Source organism: Plectropomus leopardus, chromosome 15, assembly GCF_026936395.1.
Source record: "Plectropomus leopardus strain MGB_pleo_1.0 chromosome 15, ASM2693639v1, whole genome shotgun sequence".
Taxonomy (NCBI): domain Eukaryota; kingdom Metazoa; phylum Chordata; class Actinopteri; order Perciformes; family Serranidae; genus Plectropomus; species Plectropomus leopardus.
The window spans coordinates 25192972-25210404 of record NC_142190.1 but is presented as its reverse complement, the minus strand read 5'-3'; the positions used below and the strand labels follow the sequence as shown (position 1 = coordinate 25210404).

Genomic DNA, 17433 nt, shown 5'->3' with positions numbered 1-17433 from the left:
TTTTTTATTTTAGAAGAAATTATATTTTTCAGTTACAAAAAAGTTTTTGCACAGAGGCCAAATCACAATGTCTTTACACTAGCCTGCAAGTAGAAAGCCCTGGCATCACTTACATACATCAAAACTTTTCCGCTGAGCAAACTCTGCCTCAGTTGGTTATTTTTAGCCACCTAAAAAAGGCCCACCAACAGTTTAAATGAACTCTATATTTAGAATATTTTGCTTCCCCTCACTGTCAGCTTTTTCCAATTCAGAATTGAAGCCGTTATCTCAAAACCACCAGACTCCATTGACAAAAACACTCACTTTATTTCACAGAATATTGGAGTTGCTGGTCTGCCTCAGTAGGTTAGTGTGTAAGGTAAAGCAGAGAAAATATTCTAAGTGAAGCAGCAAATTAAACTAATATTGATATTTCAAGTGGCTAAAATATGTTTTCCTGCAGCCCCATCCACAGCAGTATCTTGTTTAGCTTCCACGTCAGTATGCTTGGTTTATCAAAAATGATACGCAGCACAGCATAAAAGACGCACAGCAGAAACGTCAGATAATTCGGACCACCATTTTTAACTTCAATCCTATAAAAGTTGCACTCACAGCTGAAATTGATGCCAAAAAAATAAACGAGTTTTTCAATGTTAAATATATTTCTGCAATTTACATCAATTACCAGTTTTATACCCTCAAATGGTGTCACGGTGATTTGGTCTGCTCCACTGAGTTGTGCTCACAACAATAGCAACAGCGTGGTCATGACCATATATGTCTGTTTTAGAAAATACGTGGAATTACTTATTGTCATTATTTAGTTCTTTTAACTGAGCTTTAGGACTGCTCTTTTCACAAGCTGGCCTTTATTTCATTAAACAGCATGGATTTTTACTATTTTGTTCATTTGGATGCCCGTTAGTTGTTGACTTGGCAGCTACACCCCCTTTGGTCTCTATTTAAATAAAATAGATAAAACCAACAAATATTTACACTATAACCTTATACACATGGACTAGTATTGTCAGGGATAGAAATCTTATGGGATTAGGGAATTGTATTTAGAAGAGTATTTATTTTTAACTCCACTCTTCATAACACAGAAACACTACACAGCACCAACTTCCTTTTTTTCATTTAAATTTGGGTTAAACAAGCAGAACTGATTCTACCAAACCTTTGTCATCGGTTATCCATCTCATCACTGAGATTTCGACTCGTCTTGTCACCTGGATTTGAGCTTATTTTTCCTTCTTTTGGTGTAGCTAGATGAGCCTCCTGCACCCAAGATGCTGTCAAATCTTTTAATTAGAAATACAGACGCAGACTCTTTAACTCTTGACCAAGAAGGAGGCAGAAATGTGGGGCAGAGGAAGCCTAAATACAACCTCACATCACAGAAATGCCAATATTACCACATGACCTCTGTGTTGCCGAAATATGGCAGAATAGGGTCGAAGACTACATACAGTAAATAATGTAGCTATAACATCATTCAACAATAAAATTACGTACAAACATACAATTTACAACATTTTACATTTTTACAAATTTTACAACATTAAATTAGAATATGACAGGTACAACATAATAATGATTTTAAATGATCTGAACACCCCGAGTTCAAGAAATGCGCTTTCAAAGAAAATCTATTTTGCTTAGTAAGTGGATTCTTTTTAACTGCTTTTTAAAAGCTATGTGTAGATTGTTGAGATCTAACGCATGTCAAACAGTTTCGCTGAGATGTGACTTGTTCTCCTCTTAGTTAACTATGAAGACTTTAGCCTGTTTTTTTAATAAACCTCTCTGTGTCTCTGTTTTGCTTTTCCAGCTGCTGAGGAAGCGACACATTGGTAACGACATCGTGACGATTGTGTTCCAGGAGCCTGGCGCCCTGCCCTTCACTCCAAAGTCCATCCGCTCCCATTTCCAACACGTCTTCATCATCGTTCAGGTTCATGAGCCCTGCACTGACAACACCTATTACAGGTCTGACTTGATCCCGTCTCTTACACTCTGTTCAAAATACACTCGGCATTTAATGGAAAATAAAGACATCTTTCATCTCTTTAAAAACTAAGCAAATTGACTTGATTTCTTTCAAAAACACAGGAAGACTTTACAAGAAAATTACCTGAAATTTACTAAAAAAGCAAAGAAAAAAGGTTAATTTTTCTTTAATGTATAATAATATATAGATAAAATAGTTAATAATAATTACAATAATTATAATATTATAAATATATAGTTATAATTATTATTAATATTATTGTTATTATCTAATGAATAATCTCTCTCTCCCCGTAATTTCTTGCAATTTGTGGGACGTCTCTTTTTACCCATGTGTTCAAAACAAATCAAACCAATTTGCTGAGTTTTCAGAGGTTTAAATGCATTTGAAAGTTGTCTGAACGCAACACAAGAAATTGCTGTCTTTCCAGGTTTCAAAGGGTTATCACCCCCAAAAAAGACCTTACACGAATTTTACAGGCTGAAATCTTTTGGGACAATACATTTGTGACTGGATCACATCATAGTTGTGGTGGGTCGGCTCAGGAGGAAGCAGATCTGTCCCTCACTGCAGCAGACTCAGTGTAAATGTTTGTGATTCTGGAGAGCACCTCCCAACAGTCAAGCACTGAAAAACAAGACATAGATCGAATGTTCGTGCTGCGCCCTCTCTCTTACTCTGTCATTCCTGTTTTTCTCTCCTGCTCTCAGGGTGGCTGTGACACGCTCTAAAGACATGCCATTATTTGGCCCCCTGTTCCCTAAGGGTGCCCGGTTCCCCCGCTCGCCTGCCTTCAGAGACTTCCTCCTGGCGAAGGCAGTGAATGCTGAAAACGCTGCGGAGAAGTCTGAGAAGTTCCGCTCCATGGCCACACGCACGCGACAGGAATACCTGAAGGACCTGGCTGAAAACTACGTGACCACCACGCCCATCGACTCCTCCACCAAGTTCCCCCTGCTCTCTCTGGGAGGCAAGCGCAAAGACAAGCTGAAGGGGGCCAAAGGGGCCGAGCTGCACAGCGCCGGGGCGCTGGTGTGGGCTGTGATGGTCAACGGCGGAGAAGATGGGGAGGCGGGAGAGCACAGGCTCCCCTGTCTGCTCGGGGTGTCGGCCGAGTCAGTGGTGCTCATTGAGAGGTGCACGCGCAGGGTGGTGTTTAACTGCTCGTGTCGAGATGTCATCGGCTGGAAGGCGGTGACAGAGACTAAGGAGGGGGGGCCCTGTCTGGATATCTACTACGAGCGCGGGGAGTCGGTGTCCATCAGTGTGATGGAGAGCCAGGCGGAGGACATACGGGAGGTGGTGCAAAGGCTAGAGGTGGGTGATTGTGTCCGGGTTTTTAAATTTTGCAGTGGGCATCTTTGGTGGAATGTAACTAAGTACATTTACTCAAGGGCTGTACTTAAGTATGAATTTGAGGAACTTACACTTTACTTGAGTACTTTATTTTCATGTCACATTATACTTTCAGTCCACTACATTTCAGAGGGAAGTAGTGTACTTTTTTACTTAAAAACATTTTGTTTTTGATTTGTTATTAATAAAATCACCAGTTGACACAAGTACAGCTGCTTAGTTGTTTAATCAGTCGGTCGATTTCCAGAATTTTAACTGCCAACTATTTTGATAAACATTTTAGTCTTTTTCTATATATATTTTTTTAATAATTTTGAATTTTGGGGTTGCTTTTTTTTAAATTTTGAGTCTTTTTGGATGATCTTTTTTTTAAAAATATAATTCTAATTCTAATTCTATACTTTTTTTTTAGATATATTGAGTTTGGTATATTGGTTTATATATATATATATATATATATATATATATATATATATATATGTATTCAAGATTTTGGGATTTCTTTTAAGATTTGTCTACATTTGTCTACATACTTTTACTTTTAATACTTAAAGTACATTTTCCTGGTTATACTTACTTTTACTTGAGTAACATTTAATTCAATGCAGGACTTTTACTTGTAACAGAGTATTTTCACACGGTTGTATCAGAACTTTTACTTAAGGATCTGAATTCTTCTTCCACCACTGGTGGTCGGTTAATGTCTTTCTGATTCATTCATCTTCCTCCGCTCATCTGCAGCTGGTGACGCGAGGCTGCGAAGCTCTGGAGGTCACCCCCCTGCGTGACGGAGTCGGGCAGCCTGGCTTCCTCATGAACGAGGAAGGCTTTGTGACGGAGCTGCAGCGGTTCTGTTACGCAGAGAGCGGAGGCCTGCAGCTGTGGGCTCGAGTGGTGCGGCTGTGCGGACACTCGCTGGTTCACCTGAGCCCTGAGGAGAGGACCAGGCTGCTCCGCACTGCGCACAAGATCCACATCACTGTCATTCCTCCGGACGAAAACGGCAAGCCTCGCAGGTGGGTGAGGCTGCAGATGTGAGGAGGAGGAGGAGAGAGCACTAACAAGGGCATTTTTGGGGTCAACAGACTCGGGGAAAGACTGGAGAAGGGGCTCATGAAGGCGTGCTCTGGAGAGAGTAGTCCCAGTGAGGATGTGAGAGAGAGGCTAAGGAGGAGGGGGTTAGTGGGACAAGTCAGCTCAGGAAAACAAGCGAGGTGTCACTGAGGGGTCACAGCTCGCTCTGCTGTGGATGACGGCCTGCAGTCAGTGTCACACCAGCTGGCTAACAACCAATCAATCCCTCTAATGATCTTTAATCACACTGGCACAGGCTGTCCCACCGTTAATAGCACATTTTCCACTCAGCTGAAGTCAGAGAGAGGGCAGCTGTGGACTAAATTGTTAAAATAAATAAAACCAGTATTTAACTGGACACCTCTGCGGCTCTTCACGTCAGAGCAACATTTTAAAAGTGGCAGCAGAAGCATCCTCAGAGAATCCCACCTAGTTTATTAATATTTCAGTCCTGAAATGCTTTTTTCTGTGACAACAAAGCGCAAATTGCCACAAAGATGTCATAATTCTTGATTTCAAAGGAGTGTTATAGACAAATATAGCACTTTTTTTTCATCTTATCTTTGTTTTTGGCTTCTAGATGAATTTATGACTCAGCAGTGCGACAAGAAGCGTGATTGCTTTCTTCTTACTCAGTATGTTGTTGTTTCTTGTTCTGCAGAAGTTTCTCTGAGCTGTACCAGAAAGCCATCAAGGATGTGGAGTGTAAGCCCGGCGAGGATCAGTCTGGAGAGGCCTGGGTGCTGGACGAGAGGGAAGAAGAAGAAGAGCAGGCTGAGGAGGACGAGGCGGTTGGGGTCAATGAAGCGGACATAACAGAGGTGCAGGTGGAGGCCGAAGAGGGCGAAGGGCAGTCGAGTGATAAAGGGCAAAGTGAGAGAAGTCACGACTCGCTCCTCACACCGCCCAGCTTACCTTTGTTACGAGCCACTTCTCTGCAGGACCAGCCGGCCAATCAGAGCCAGGACGGCAGCGGCTCGCAGCTCACACGCAGCTGCTCCTTGGAGAGACAGCCGTCCTACAGGGACACGTGCGATGGGTAAGTGTTACTAAAGTCCATGTCACTGATCATTCAGATTGCTATAGCCTGAGTGACATGGTGGCATTATAGAGCGATAGATAATATAGAAGAAATGCTGGGAGACCATCAGGTAAATGGGTTCTTACATCATCAGACACGGCTGAAAATATCCTCAAACTCAAGCTGACTCATCACAATTTAATCTCAGAGTCAGTGCGTCACTTTCCCTGCAAAGGACAGAGCGCGGCAAAAGGACACCAAGCCGTGTGTCACTCTGCTTCACTGAACGGTGTTAACTTAATGCAAAAGTTTTACATGAGAAAATTCACTTAGATGTCCCTTTTTCAATTTTAATGCTTTCTCTTTTTTTTTTTTAAATCCCGCTGTGTAACTATGTGGATGGTTGCTCAGTAGATCTTTAAATCTTCAGCAGTAAAAAGTTAAAAAACACATTGGATTTTAAGTTTTTTCTTTTCTCTTCTTTATCTATTGAATTAGCTATGGTTCTCAAACCAGTTTCATTAAGGATTTTTGGAACCTTGGTGCTATCTCCAGTGCTCGTGTCTACCAGTTTTGAGCAGTTTATTTTGAAGGATTAAACAAGGAAAGGACAACTAGTCCATTTGAAGAACAGAACAACAAATCCCCCAAGATGTACAGATACATTAAAACAGGATTTTTGTGCAACTCAAAATGTTAACTGCACTGGCATTAGTCTAGCACATTTTTGTCCATTAAACAATCTACTTATATTATGGTCTGCATTATTTTGTGATTTTCTTCTGTATCAGTCACACGGATGTTTGTTTGAGCATGTGCAAAAGCAGCACATGTTTGTATCTGTCTGACAAATAATTTTAAGCACACCATTGGTTTCCCCCCTGACAACTCCAAAAAGCCTCGACAGCTCAGAGAGGAAATAGTGCATAAAGGAAATATTCATGAGGATGACATTAAACTCTGCTGCTCACCAAAATGAATTTGACTGCTCTTGATTGTCTCGCAAAGCAGAACTGAATCATTTGACCGAAACCGCATCAGATATGATATTTTTGATAGATGATTTTGTGAGTGCAGGAAAGCAAACATCAATCAGGCCTAAATCTAAGCCGTGCTGGAGATTACTTGTCTAAGTGCTCCAGTTTCTGTTTTGACCTCCGGATTGGATAAAAAAAAAATTATCACACAGTATCAACAGCAGATTTGCTTTGCGTTTTTTTTTTTTTAACCCCAAACAACCACGACCAACACCACATCTCTCTCCCTCTCTGGTGAACAGGCACGTTTACGACAACGTGGGGCTGAAGGGGGGCCGCCACATCTACGAGAATGTCGGCGAGCTGAGAGACGCCACACCTGATCTGATCCTGGCTGTCAAACCCAAGGTTCCCCTTGAGGACGAACAGGTGACAGGCAGAGACGAAAGGACATCTGAGTGGTTTCTCTCGCAGCGCTCTGTCCCTTTTCTGACACTGTCGTTTCCCCTCTGTCTCCATCTCTTCCGTCTTCAGTTCACGGGCGCCGAATTTGGCGATGACAAAGCTTCGGTGAGTGACTCGTCTTCCAGATTAGACCGAGCTGAAAGAAATTCTCGAGCACTGAGTCTCCATAACTCCATCACCAAGAGTAAGTACTCCTGTTTCTTTTTAACAATTAAATATATATAATTAGAATATATTCATAATCTCTTTAACAAAAGTATGGCAGCATGTTTAATAAGAAATTAAATGCATGTATATTAATTCGGACACAAAGAGCACAAAGAGGTGTTGTGACCCTGATCATGGACTCAAAACAAAGCTCTCAGACACAACAGCTGACACGACTGCTCAAGTGATGCCAAAAATGGAACAATTACACATGTTTGCAAATCATCTCGGCCTGATTCGTGTCCTTTTTTCCAGATTTTTTCTGCCTTAAACCCCTCTCTTCATTATCCTCCCTCTGCTCCCCACTGCATCCCCTTTGTCCCTCCTCTTTCATCCACGCTGCCCCCTATCCCGCTAATCTAATATCACCCCTGCTCTGCTGCCACCCCCTGCCAGGGCTGGGATAAAAGGGGGACAGATGGGTAGTGGGAGGGGTGGAGTTTTTAGGCAGCCCCCAAATCAAGGAGCCCCTCTTCCACCATCTGCTCTGCCTCCGCTGAGACTATGAGACTCATCGTTTAGCTGCCATAAGAGCACACTTGCTCATCCTCTCATCTGATTCTTCTGATTTATTTTTTTGCGGGGGCGGTCTCTAAAGCCTCTGATTGTTTTACATCACGTTCTTTCACAGAAAGTCTTTCAAAGGACAGCACAACTTTGAAACTAAAAGGTCACATTAAAGGCCGTAAAAGATCTTAAAAATGAGCGATTGTAGCATAAGAATGTCCTTTTTAAAAAATTTGTATCTTATTAAAGTTTTCACTGAATTTGTATGCAATCAAAATTTTTGTATTCAGATTATTTTCAGCCATTATCTGACACACATACCTGTTATCTACTTTATTTAAATATGCTGCCTTAAATGACATGTTGTCAAAAGCATCTTGAAGTCAGAAACATAATTCAGTGAAACCCGCAGGCATCATTAAAGACATCATTGCCCCTCTATATTTACCTCCTGAATCTGTCCAGCATTAACACAGCAGCATCCCCCAGTGGTGACTCTTTGTCACTGTATGCTCAAAAGTCTGCAGTCCCTCTGCTCTGCTGTATCGTTCCATGAAAAAACTGAGATGAATCTGGACCTCTTCCTCTCAGTTCTCTCAGAGACGACAGATTCGACTGAGGAGGAGTGGCAGTCCATCGCTGACCTGGCCACCGCCTGCCGCAGCATCCTGGAGGCTTTGTCACGAGAAGGTGAGGACCCGTTTATATCTGCACACCTCACTTAATGTTATATAAAAAGCTAAAATAATACAACAAGCTGTCTTAGTAGTTAGCACACAAAAATCAATAAAAAAAGAGTTTCCCTGTGTTTTATCTCACCATGAGGGCTCTACCTCAATCTTAAAGGGACAGCTCACCCCAAAATCAAAAATATGTATTTTTTTCCTCCTACCTATACCTGTATGGAGGCAAAATACCTAAAAACAGACACAAAACTACCAAAAATGATACAAAATTCCCTCAAAGAGACTCAAAATAACTACTATAATGGGGCAAAACAACCAAAAACAAAGAACGACCAAAAAAAGACAAGAGAGTTACTCAAAGAGACACAAATAACCACAAAAAGCTGCAAAACTACCAAAAAGAGAGAAAAAAAGACTAGAAGGATACACTAAATGACTAAAAAAGACACAAAATGACTGTGAAGAGACACAAAGCTGCTACAACAGGGGCCAGTTGTCTCATTATATACCAATATTCCCAGCATATTGGTGTTGGAGTGAGGCATTCCACAATCACATGTGGAAATGATGTCCAGATGTCCATAATTTTGGCCATAAAAAAAGAGTGCAACAGATCTACACTACATAAGGATAAGTTACTGTAGGAGGTGTAGCGATGATTTTCTGTAATGAGAGACAGTGTCTATGTTCATCTTTGTCTCCCTCATCTTTTGTTTTCATTGCGATAGGTGTGGATATTTTAATAATAATAACTATATGGATAACTATAATATATAATAATAGTAATCATAACTTTATGGACATTGTTCTTTACCGCAGACCGTAAAGCCGGAGACGCCTCCCAAGCAGGAGCCGACCAGACAGACGGCAAGCTGAAAGACTCGAAGGAGAGGTGAGTTGCTATACAGTACACACAGTTCAATATCTCTGCAGTTAGTCTCATGGTTTTGTTTGTGTCTGGATCATTGCACACATCCCTTTTCTCAGCTCAACTTCTCTACTCTTGCTCAATTATTTAGACTTTATCAGCCACATCCAACTGTTTGACTCAATGCGATGGTTTCTCTCCCCCATAAAGACTCCTGCTGACTCAGTGGTGCACTTATGCAGACGCAGATGCACGCACACAGCCTGTCTGACTCAAAGTTGTTGTCATCTCTCTGTAAAACTCACACTACGATCCATTTTATTTCTCTTTCGCACTTTTTCCAGCTACTCAGTCACCTTGTTTTTCTCCTCCATGCTGCGTCAAAGTCCACAGAACGAGAACAATCAGAATGAGTCAATCACAAAAAAAAGCAAACACCAACATGAAGCTTTTCTTCAGAAGAAGTGCCTAATATTTACAGGCACAGTTTACGTACACCCACAAGGTCAGCATTGATGACTATTTTGGCTTTAAGTTCAGCTCCAGCTCACATATAAAATGCTTGAAAAAGACACTGCGGATGCGGTAAACTTCATTTCACCTATCAGTTTCTATTTGTGAACATACAAATTGCAAAAATTGTGACATCATAGGGAAAAAATACCACTTAAATAAAAGATTCAGATCATATTTTGTGACTAAACTCTCTTTCAGTTAAGTTATGTTTTCAGATATGGTTAACACTTTGGGATATCTTACACAAATTGGCACAAAAAGATAAAATAACCAGCCAAAAATACACAACTAGGTCCAAACCATTTGACGACAGTGCCATGTTCTTTCCTTTAAAAGCATTATCAAGCTGCTCACATCACCAGGAGCGGAGTCATTATGTGTAACTGCAGACGAAATGCATCATGGGATGACTGTACTCACTGAAAAGGGGTCTGCTTGTCACCTTAGCAATTACTTTAAATTGATCTCTGAGTGTTAGAGGTTAAAGGCAGCGGGGAAGAAGTCTGGAGCTCTGAGGCTGCCGCAGTGACAGACGGCTCCAAGGCCAATCACGCAAATTAAAAAGTTTACTCGGTGTATGAAATGAAAGGCGTTACAGCAGGAGAGGAGAAGTTTTTCTTACACAAAGAAGTACAAGAAAAAGCATTTGACAAAACGCACCTGTGAAGACAACTATTTATGCATTCTCTGATTACGAACCGTCAGGTTGTGTGATTGCTTTTGACGAAGTGTCGCTGCCCCTCTCTGTTGCAGTGACTCTCCAGGCCACCTAGAAGAGAAGGTGTCGCAGCTGGAGTCCATGCTGAAGAGGCTGCAGGATGACCTGCAAAAGGTGCTTTGACTTTCATGAATGTTTTTCTCTGTAATAATGTTTTCAGTGAGCGCCACAGACAAGTCAGCAGGTAGGAAAAAGTATTTGAATTGTTCAGCTTCTGTCGCTGGAGCGTGATGATTTGTATTTTTTAACGTCGGCTTTTGTTTATTTGTGCAAATCCCCCTCGATTCACTCCGTAACTTCATGTCGCAGAGGGCTCACTGTAGATGCATTAAATACAAAAAACACTCAAAAAGTGTTAATTTATTCATATTTTTTTGTGTAAATTTGTACAGTAGCATTTCAGAATTATTTATATTCCAATATCATACTTTAAAAAATGTATGTAACTCAGTGTTGTTAATATTTTCAAGTACATTTCTACTTATGTGTGTATGTAGATGTCAAAGAATACTGTCCTTATTCTTATTCTCAACCTCGGAGACAGCCGACAAACAATTCTCAATACAAAGTCCAAGTGTATTTTCTGAAGTTTCCAGACATATTTCATGGCCTTCCTCAGAAAATGAATGTGTGACTCCCATGCAAGATGACCTTGAAAAGACTTAAGTCTGACACCCTCTCAAATTTAAAGACAATGTCAGTTTTTAGTCACAGACACTAAAAGTTTCAAAGACTCGGGATCTTACAGGGTCACTTTTTGCAAAACTACAATCATAGGCCTTTGTAGGTTATTTCCCAAACTCCCTTTAAGACATACGAAATATTAACAATAATTTATGTGTCAGCAAAAACACATAACTCTAGAAACACAAGATAAAAGGCGCTATATGTCGACAGTACTCTTGTCAACTTGGCGTCAGTATAATCCATAAAGACAAACTGTATTTGCAATCAAACTTTTGGATTTTGTCACCTCAACTTGCTACCAGCCTCTGTTGGTTAAATGCTGTATTTAGTGGAAGGGGACTGTGGGAATGAGAGGCCAACTGTTTCAGAAATTATGATTTTGAAAGAAAATTAGTGGTTGGGGGAGTCCAGATACACACCAAATTAAAAATCAACTCTTGTTTACACTACGACACCAGTTTCTCTTCCTTTTTCACAGTACAAGAGAACTGGGACTTTTTCAATCTATTGCCCCCCCCCCTCCCCAAGTCTTCTCCATGTTTGCTGTCTACCTGGTTTGCTGCTTCCTGTTTAGTGCTAAAGAGAGTAAAGCTATTGGTTGTTTTGCGTCACTATTTGAATGAGCCGAGACCAAATACTAACAATAACATTAGACATGCTTGATTTTATGGCAATGTCAAGATGTGAAAAAGACTGACTTTATACAGTTTTATGACTTTCTAACACCAAACTATCAAGATCACAAAAGCTCACACCAGCTGAGGTAAAACTCATGATTCTATTCCAATATTAAAAATTTGCGACGGTGACATTGCTTGTAAAGTCGTTTGGTGTTGGGTCGGCGTTGGTCACTCAGCAGCAGACAAATGGACCTTGTGTTGAAAATGTTTTGGTTGGTGGTGTCTCTGTTTGTACACTATTATATAAACATAATTCTACCAATTAGATGAAACACTTTCTATTTATTTATGACTATAATGTTTTCATTATTAATTCATCAAATGAATATTTTTCCAATCAACCAGTCATTTAGTCTATGTCAAGAATTATGTTAAAATACCCATTAAGTGCTCAGACAGCAATTTATTAGTTGATCAACAGACAATTAAACTGATAATTATAACGGATTAGTTGTCTTTGTCATTTATGGAGCAAAATGAAGCATTTTCATCATTTTTGTGTTTTGAATGAACAGTAAACTGAGTGTTTTGGGTTTTGGACCGTTGGTCGCACAGAACGAGCACAGTAAAGCTGTTACCTTGGGCTCTGATCATTTTTCACATTTTATTGACATTTTATAAGTCAAATCATTCATTGAAATGTAACTGTTATATTAACTTTGCTATTTAGGGGTCGACCGATATTGGTTTTTCAGGGCCGATACCAATACTGATTATTAGTAGTTAATGAGACAGATATTTAGAACTGATATTCATTTATAATAAAAATGAAAATAATTCTGTCAAATTATAATTTGGAATCTAACAAGCTTCAACACAAAACTTTGTTTAAATGCCTTCAGCAAATGTTTGATTAAAAACTGAAACATTCGACACCATATACAGCAAGTTCCTTGCAACTTTTTATTAAAGTTCAACGAAAATTAATTCCATTGATTAATTTTATTGACGATCATTTGAATAAAGTTCTGATACAAATAATAGGCAAAATGCCGATTATTGGTTGACCCCTAGTTATATTACTCAATAATAAATATTGATTATTAATTGCAGCCCTATATCCATTATAGTTGCTCACTCAGTCTGACCAGCAATCTAAAATCCCAAAGCCTGGAAAAAACTCTCATTTAGAGTCTGAACTATTGTAATTTTCTGTCAGAGAAATGATCACATTGGTGACTAATTGGTTCAGGACTGTTTTGGTTTGTGAGTTCTTTATACCAAGCTCTGTGTTTATGTGTGCCCACTAGTTTCCTTAAAGCCAGCGCTGTACCTGTCGCTCCCCTCCCGCTCCTGCCACAGCGATCTGAGCGACGGCTTGTGTTTTGTTGTGTGCCGATGTCTTTCAGGAGAAGGAGGACAAGGCGGTGCTGCAGGCTGAGGTGCAGAGCCTCCGGCAGAACAACCAGCGGCTGCAGGAGGAGTCGCAGAGCACAGTGGCTCGCCTCATCAAAGTCACAGAGCTGCTGTGCAACGTCAACAAGCCCTGTTAGCTCCGCCGCTGCACGCACACAAAACCAGCGGAAAGATGCAAAGCGTGCCCGTGCGCTCAGTTTACTCATTTTGTTGTTACATATTTGCAAAAGGCAAACACACACACACACACACACACACACACACTCTCACACACACACACTTCCTCTTTAATCTGTGTGTTACCACAATCCTGAAATCCTGGACCTGCCTGCTGGTGAGGGAGTATGCAAATCAACTCATTAAAAAAAAAAAAAAGAAAGAAAGAAATGACATTTCCAACATCCCATGACCTTCACAGACTGACCAGTGTGCAGCTCACAGGCTGCTGCGGTGGTGCCAGAGTGCTTCTCTCTTGGTGTGTGTATGATACAGTATGTGCGTGGATGTGTGCCTCATGCGTGCGTGTGTGTGCATCTCTTACTGTACCTTTGCTTCAAATACTTGACAAGCTGGGCTGAATAGCACTTGCATAAAAAAAGTGGCAATTAAGACTGAGAGACACTGTATAGCATGTTTGGTGGTGTCTTATCTGAAATGACCAAAAGTGTATATATAACATATATATATATCACCAATAATATATGTGAACAGTAGTATTGCTCTCCTCTCTGCTGGTTGCGATGTCTGAGTGTGGCGCTGATAGTGTGGGAGGCAAGACAAAAAAAAAAAGGGAACGTGACAATGACAAGCCTGCAGGCCGCCTTCTACTTCAAAAGATGTAATGATGCTAACTGACTGGGCTGAGAGCAAGGCCTGTTACGTAAGAACATCATTCTCTGCCCTCTTCACTTCTCAGAAGTACTGTATTTAAGATTTTTAGGGTGAGGCGATTGAAAAAACAACATACATAAACTGGAAAAAAAAAAGAACTGAGCATGCTCCTCCTGGAGGTAAACAGTATTAAAGGGATACTGAAAAGGGTTATACCTCTCCTGAAGATGCAGACAATGGCAGGAAAAGAACTGCTTCCCTCCATGATTGCCTGTAGCTGTTTTCTTCTAACCTCACTATTGTAGCAGCCATACTGTAGAAGATCTCCTCCTGCTGGCCTGAACCACAAAATGCCAAAAGGCAGCTTTTTTTTCTTTCCTTGAGCTGGCAAAATAGCTTTTGGTGTCCAAATTGAAAACACCTTGAACTAATAGTGAAATACAGAATATTGTATTTAAATATGTTTTGTGTTTGGCGGATGTCTACAGTGACCATTTTTGGGATAATTGTTTATGGCTTACGAGTGGTAGCGGTAAGGACAAATAGGTGAAATTTTACCATTTCACTTCCGACGTGTGTTTGTGTGTGTTTCTGTGTCGTTTCTTGCACTTTCTTTTTTTGTAAAATCAGCACTGGACGGGGCACATACTGTACTTTATTTAGCCCAGGTTATGTCTCGCTCTACATGAGAAGGTGGATATGATCTCATCCCCCCCCCACTGACGCCACCTTTACCTCACCTTTTTGTGTCCCGCTGTGTGTCCAGAGGAGTCGGACTTCTTCTCCTCAGTGCCAATTAAAAAAAAAAAAAGCCCAGGCAGCTCTCCTGAAATCAAACAAACTCTGATGAAAAGGGATGCCAAACGTTCGCCAGTCACTCAGACTCTCTTGTTTCTTGTACAAACTTCCTCTTGTAATTTTATTTTAGAGTCACTGTGAATACCTGGTACCAGCATATTAAGATACAGTATATACAGATTAAATTATGAATCTAAACTTTATCAGTATGTGAAGATACTGTATGTACAGTTCCATGTTAGTGCATTGGGGTTGTGTACGCCCTCCTTTTGCAGGATGATTATGCAGACAAGTGTTGGCCATGCAGGCGTCCTGTTTTCATCTCCCGCACATGCTGAAGCCTCATGACTGAACGGCGGTGTGAGAAGACCTGTTTTACTGTGTCTTGTATAGTTATTTAGATTGTAGGAGGTTGGTCAAGCATGAGAATGTGCCAAGCAACTTCCAAGCTCCCCTCTGTATGTGTGTATGTATAAAAATGTAACTTATTAATCATGCAAATGTGGATTTTCTTGTAGCTGTTTAAACTGGAGGGAAGTCTTGAGAGAAAATGTGAAACAGGGCAGAAAGGAAAAGGTGGTTATGAATTTTAGGTTTTTTTGTAGAAAACCCAACAAACCATGATATGATACGACAAAATACTATCTGCAGATCTTGCGAAATGTGACTTTTTATTATCATACTAGTATTGAGCTACTTCAGTTGTAGCTCTTGCATATTTAGTAAGGTCTTGAAACACCATTAGGTACGCCTTAATGAGTGAAACTCTTCTTTCAGAATGGATGGTCAAACTGGTCATACTGGTGTTATGTGAAGGATTATTTCTCTGACTTTGTGCCTACCAGAAAATGTAATGTATGTTAACCCAGCTTAGTGACCTCATTTCTTTGTCTTTGGTTGCACTCACTGAGGTTTTTATTTGTGGCAGATGAAGGATTTTCTAAGAGGCCGTCACAACATCTGGTCTTTTCATCCGCCGTGCGAGGAAAAGTCATTGAGTAACACGAGATCCGAAGGAATAGTAATAATAATAGATGTGTGTTGTTGGTCTGAACAATCACTGAACATCAGTGAGTACCACCGATTGTTCGAGGAAGCAAACGGACGAATATATGATTTTTAAAAGCGAATTAAAAGGAAAAAGGTGCTGAAAATGAGTGATGATGCATTGAAATCAAGTTGAAATGAATGTGTTGAATGGCGTATGCGTCCTCTAAGGGATGATTATTTTGGTATTTAAATATTTAAAAAATAAATTGTCTCAGAAAATCCAAAAGAGTATTTGACAAAAAGAAACTGATTGTGGCTCAATGACCTAAAGGGGACAAAAGAGGAGGGGGGGTTGGGGGGGGTATCAGCAATATTTTGGGCATAACGTGCTGCATCTACTTAACCTTATCTTGAATGAACTAAAACAGCTGTTTAGACAACACAGCGACGAATCGCACAGTGGCAGATGAAGTTGATGATTGTTGGAGGTGTTTGTCATTCTGTTTGTGTTTGTGGAAGATAAACAACTCCAAAAAAGAAAAAAGCAAATAGCTCAGAATCTTTAATTTACTTTTTAAGTGTTTTCATCAGTTGAATTGGTATTTGAAGGTGAAACAAAACAATTAGGGACTGTTCGTTATTTACGAGAGGGGCAGGGGTATTACAAGATGAGGGAGTGACGTCAAATCATTTTTTAAGCTCCGGGGAGGGAGTTTAGAGTATTTATTTGGCTTAGCATAGGGACATTCCACTTTAGATGGTTGCACTTTGAATTTATTGTAAATATACTCACAAACTCAGCACCTGCAAGTTGTTTTAAAAGGCATGTGTTCTTTAAAAAATGGCCAAACATGCGCACTGTGTTTGTGATTAGCCTTTTGTAATTTTGTTCGTCTTGTGTGCGGCTGTCAAACACCTATATTCTGCTGATGTGTGCAAACAGCTTGTGTGATGTGATTTTAAAGGAGGATTTGCCTTTTTCTTAAAAGAAATTAGCTGTTTGTTTTGGTGACAACCCCCTTGATGCTTTCTCCTTGTTGTATTGGCTTTATACCTCAATTTGGTGTGAACATGCAAAGACATGTTTTAGTTTGTTATGGAGAGGCTCAAGGAAAAATATTTGTAGCATCACGGATGATCAAGATTAAAGAAAAAACAAAAAAACAAAACCCAAGCCACACCCCTCCTCCGATAAATAAACTACAGTCCCTAAAACTGACCTGTGCATCAGAAGAGATGCTACACAATATCAGACGTACACGTCATTTATTGGGAAACTAAGGTGTTTTTCAGCCTTGACTCTATTTTCCCATGTTTTTGTGCTTAAGTGACTAATGGGAACAACGATTTTTTGGAAGCTGTCATGTAAACACGGCTGCTGGATGCAGCCCACTTGCTCAATACTGGACCAATTAAAAAATAATAGTCACTGCCAATAGTCACTTTGAAACAAAAACATGGGAAAAAATTCTGAAGTTTCTAGCATTTACTCACTCTACATCTCTATTTTCTTATCATTTAGCAAACAAACAAAAGAAAGAAAATGAGAGAGTTATCAGTATTATTGTATGTCTTAAGTTGCATGATCAGAATCCCGAGCAGGGGTTTAAAAAAGGAGTCTTTAGCTATTAAAACGTATTGTTAATTTGTAGTGTTCATGGGATACAAACATGAGGACAAATAATGCGAATATGATG

The 17433-nt window shown here is 40.2% G+C and overlaps 1 protein-coding gene across 5 annotated transcripts in view; it reads left to right on the top strand.

Annotated features, from left to right (window-relative positions):
* The window catches only part of sipa1 (signal-induced proliferation-associated 1), a 44729-nt gene extending 28707 nt beyond the window's left edge, over positions 1-16022 (top strand). For 4 of the 5 annotated variants that reach the window (XM_088088257.1, XM_088088259.1, XM_088088260.1 and 1 more), the window contains exons 7-16: positions 1820-1977; positions 2710-3316; positions 4097-4371; positions 5091-5468; positions 6730-6856; positions 6962-7076; positions 8198-8296; positions 9112-9184; positions 10430-10508; positions 13111-16022. In XM_088088257.1, coding sequence (XP_087944383.1) covers positions 1820-1977; positions 2710-3316; positions 4097-4371; positions 5091-5468; positions 6730-6856; positions 6962-7076; positions 8198-8296; positions 9112-9184; positions 10430-10508; positions 13111-13254 — 2055 coding nt within the window. In that variant the 3' untranslated portion in view covers positions 13255-16022. The other variant, XM_088088261.1, reaches the window with a different exon arrangement.
* The last annotated feature ends 1411 nt before the right edge of the window (positions 16023-17433 follow it).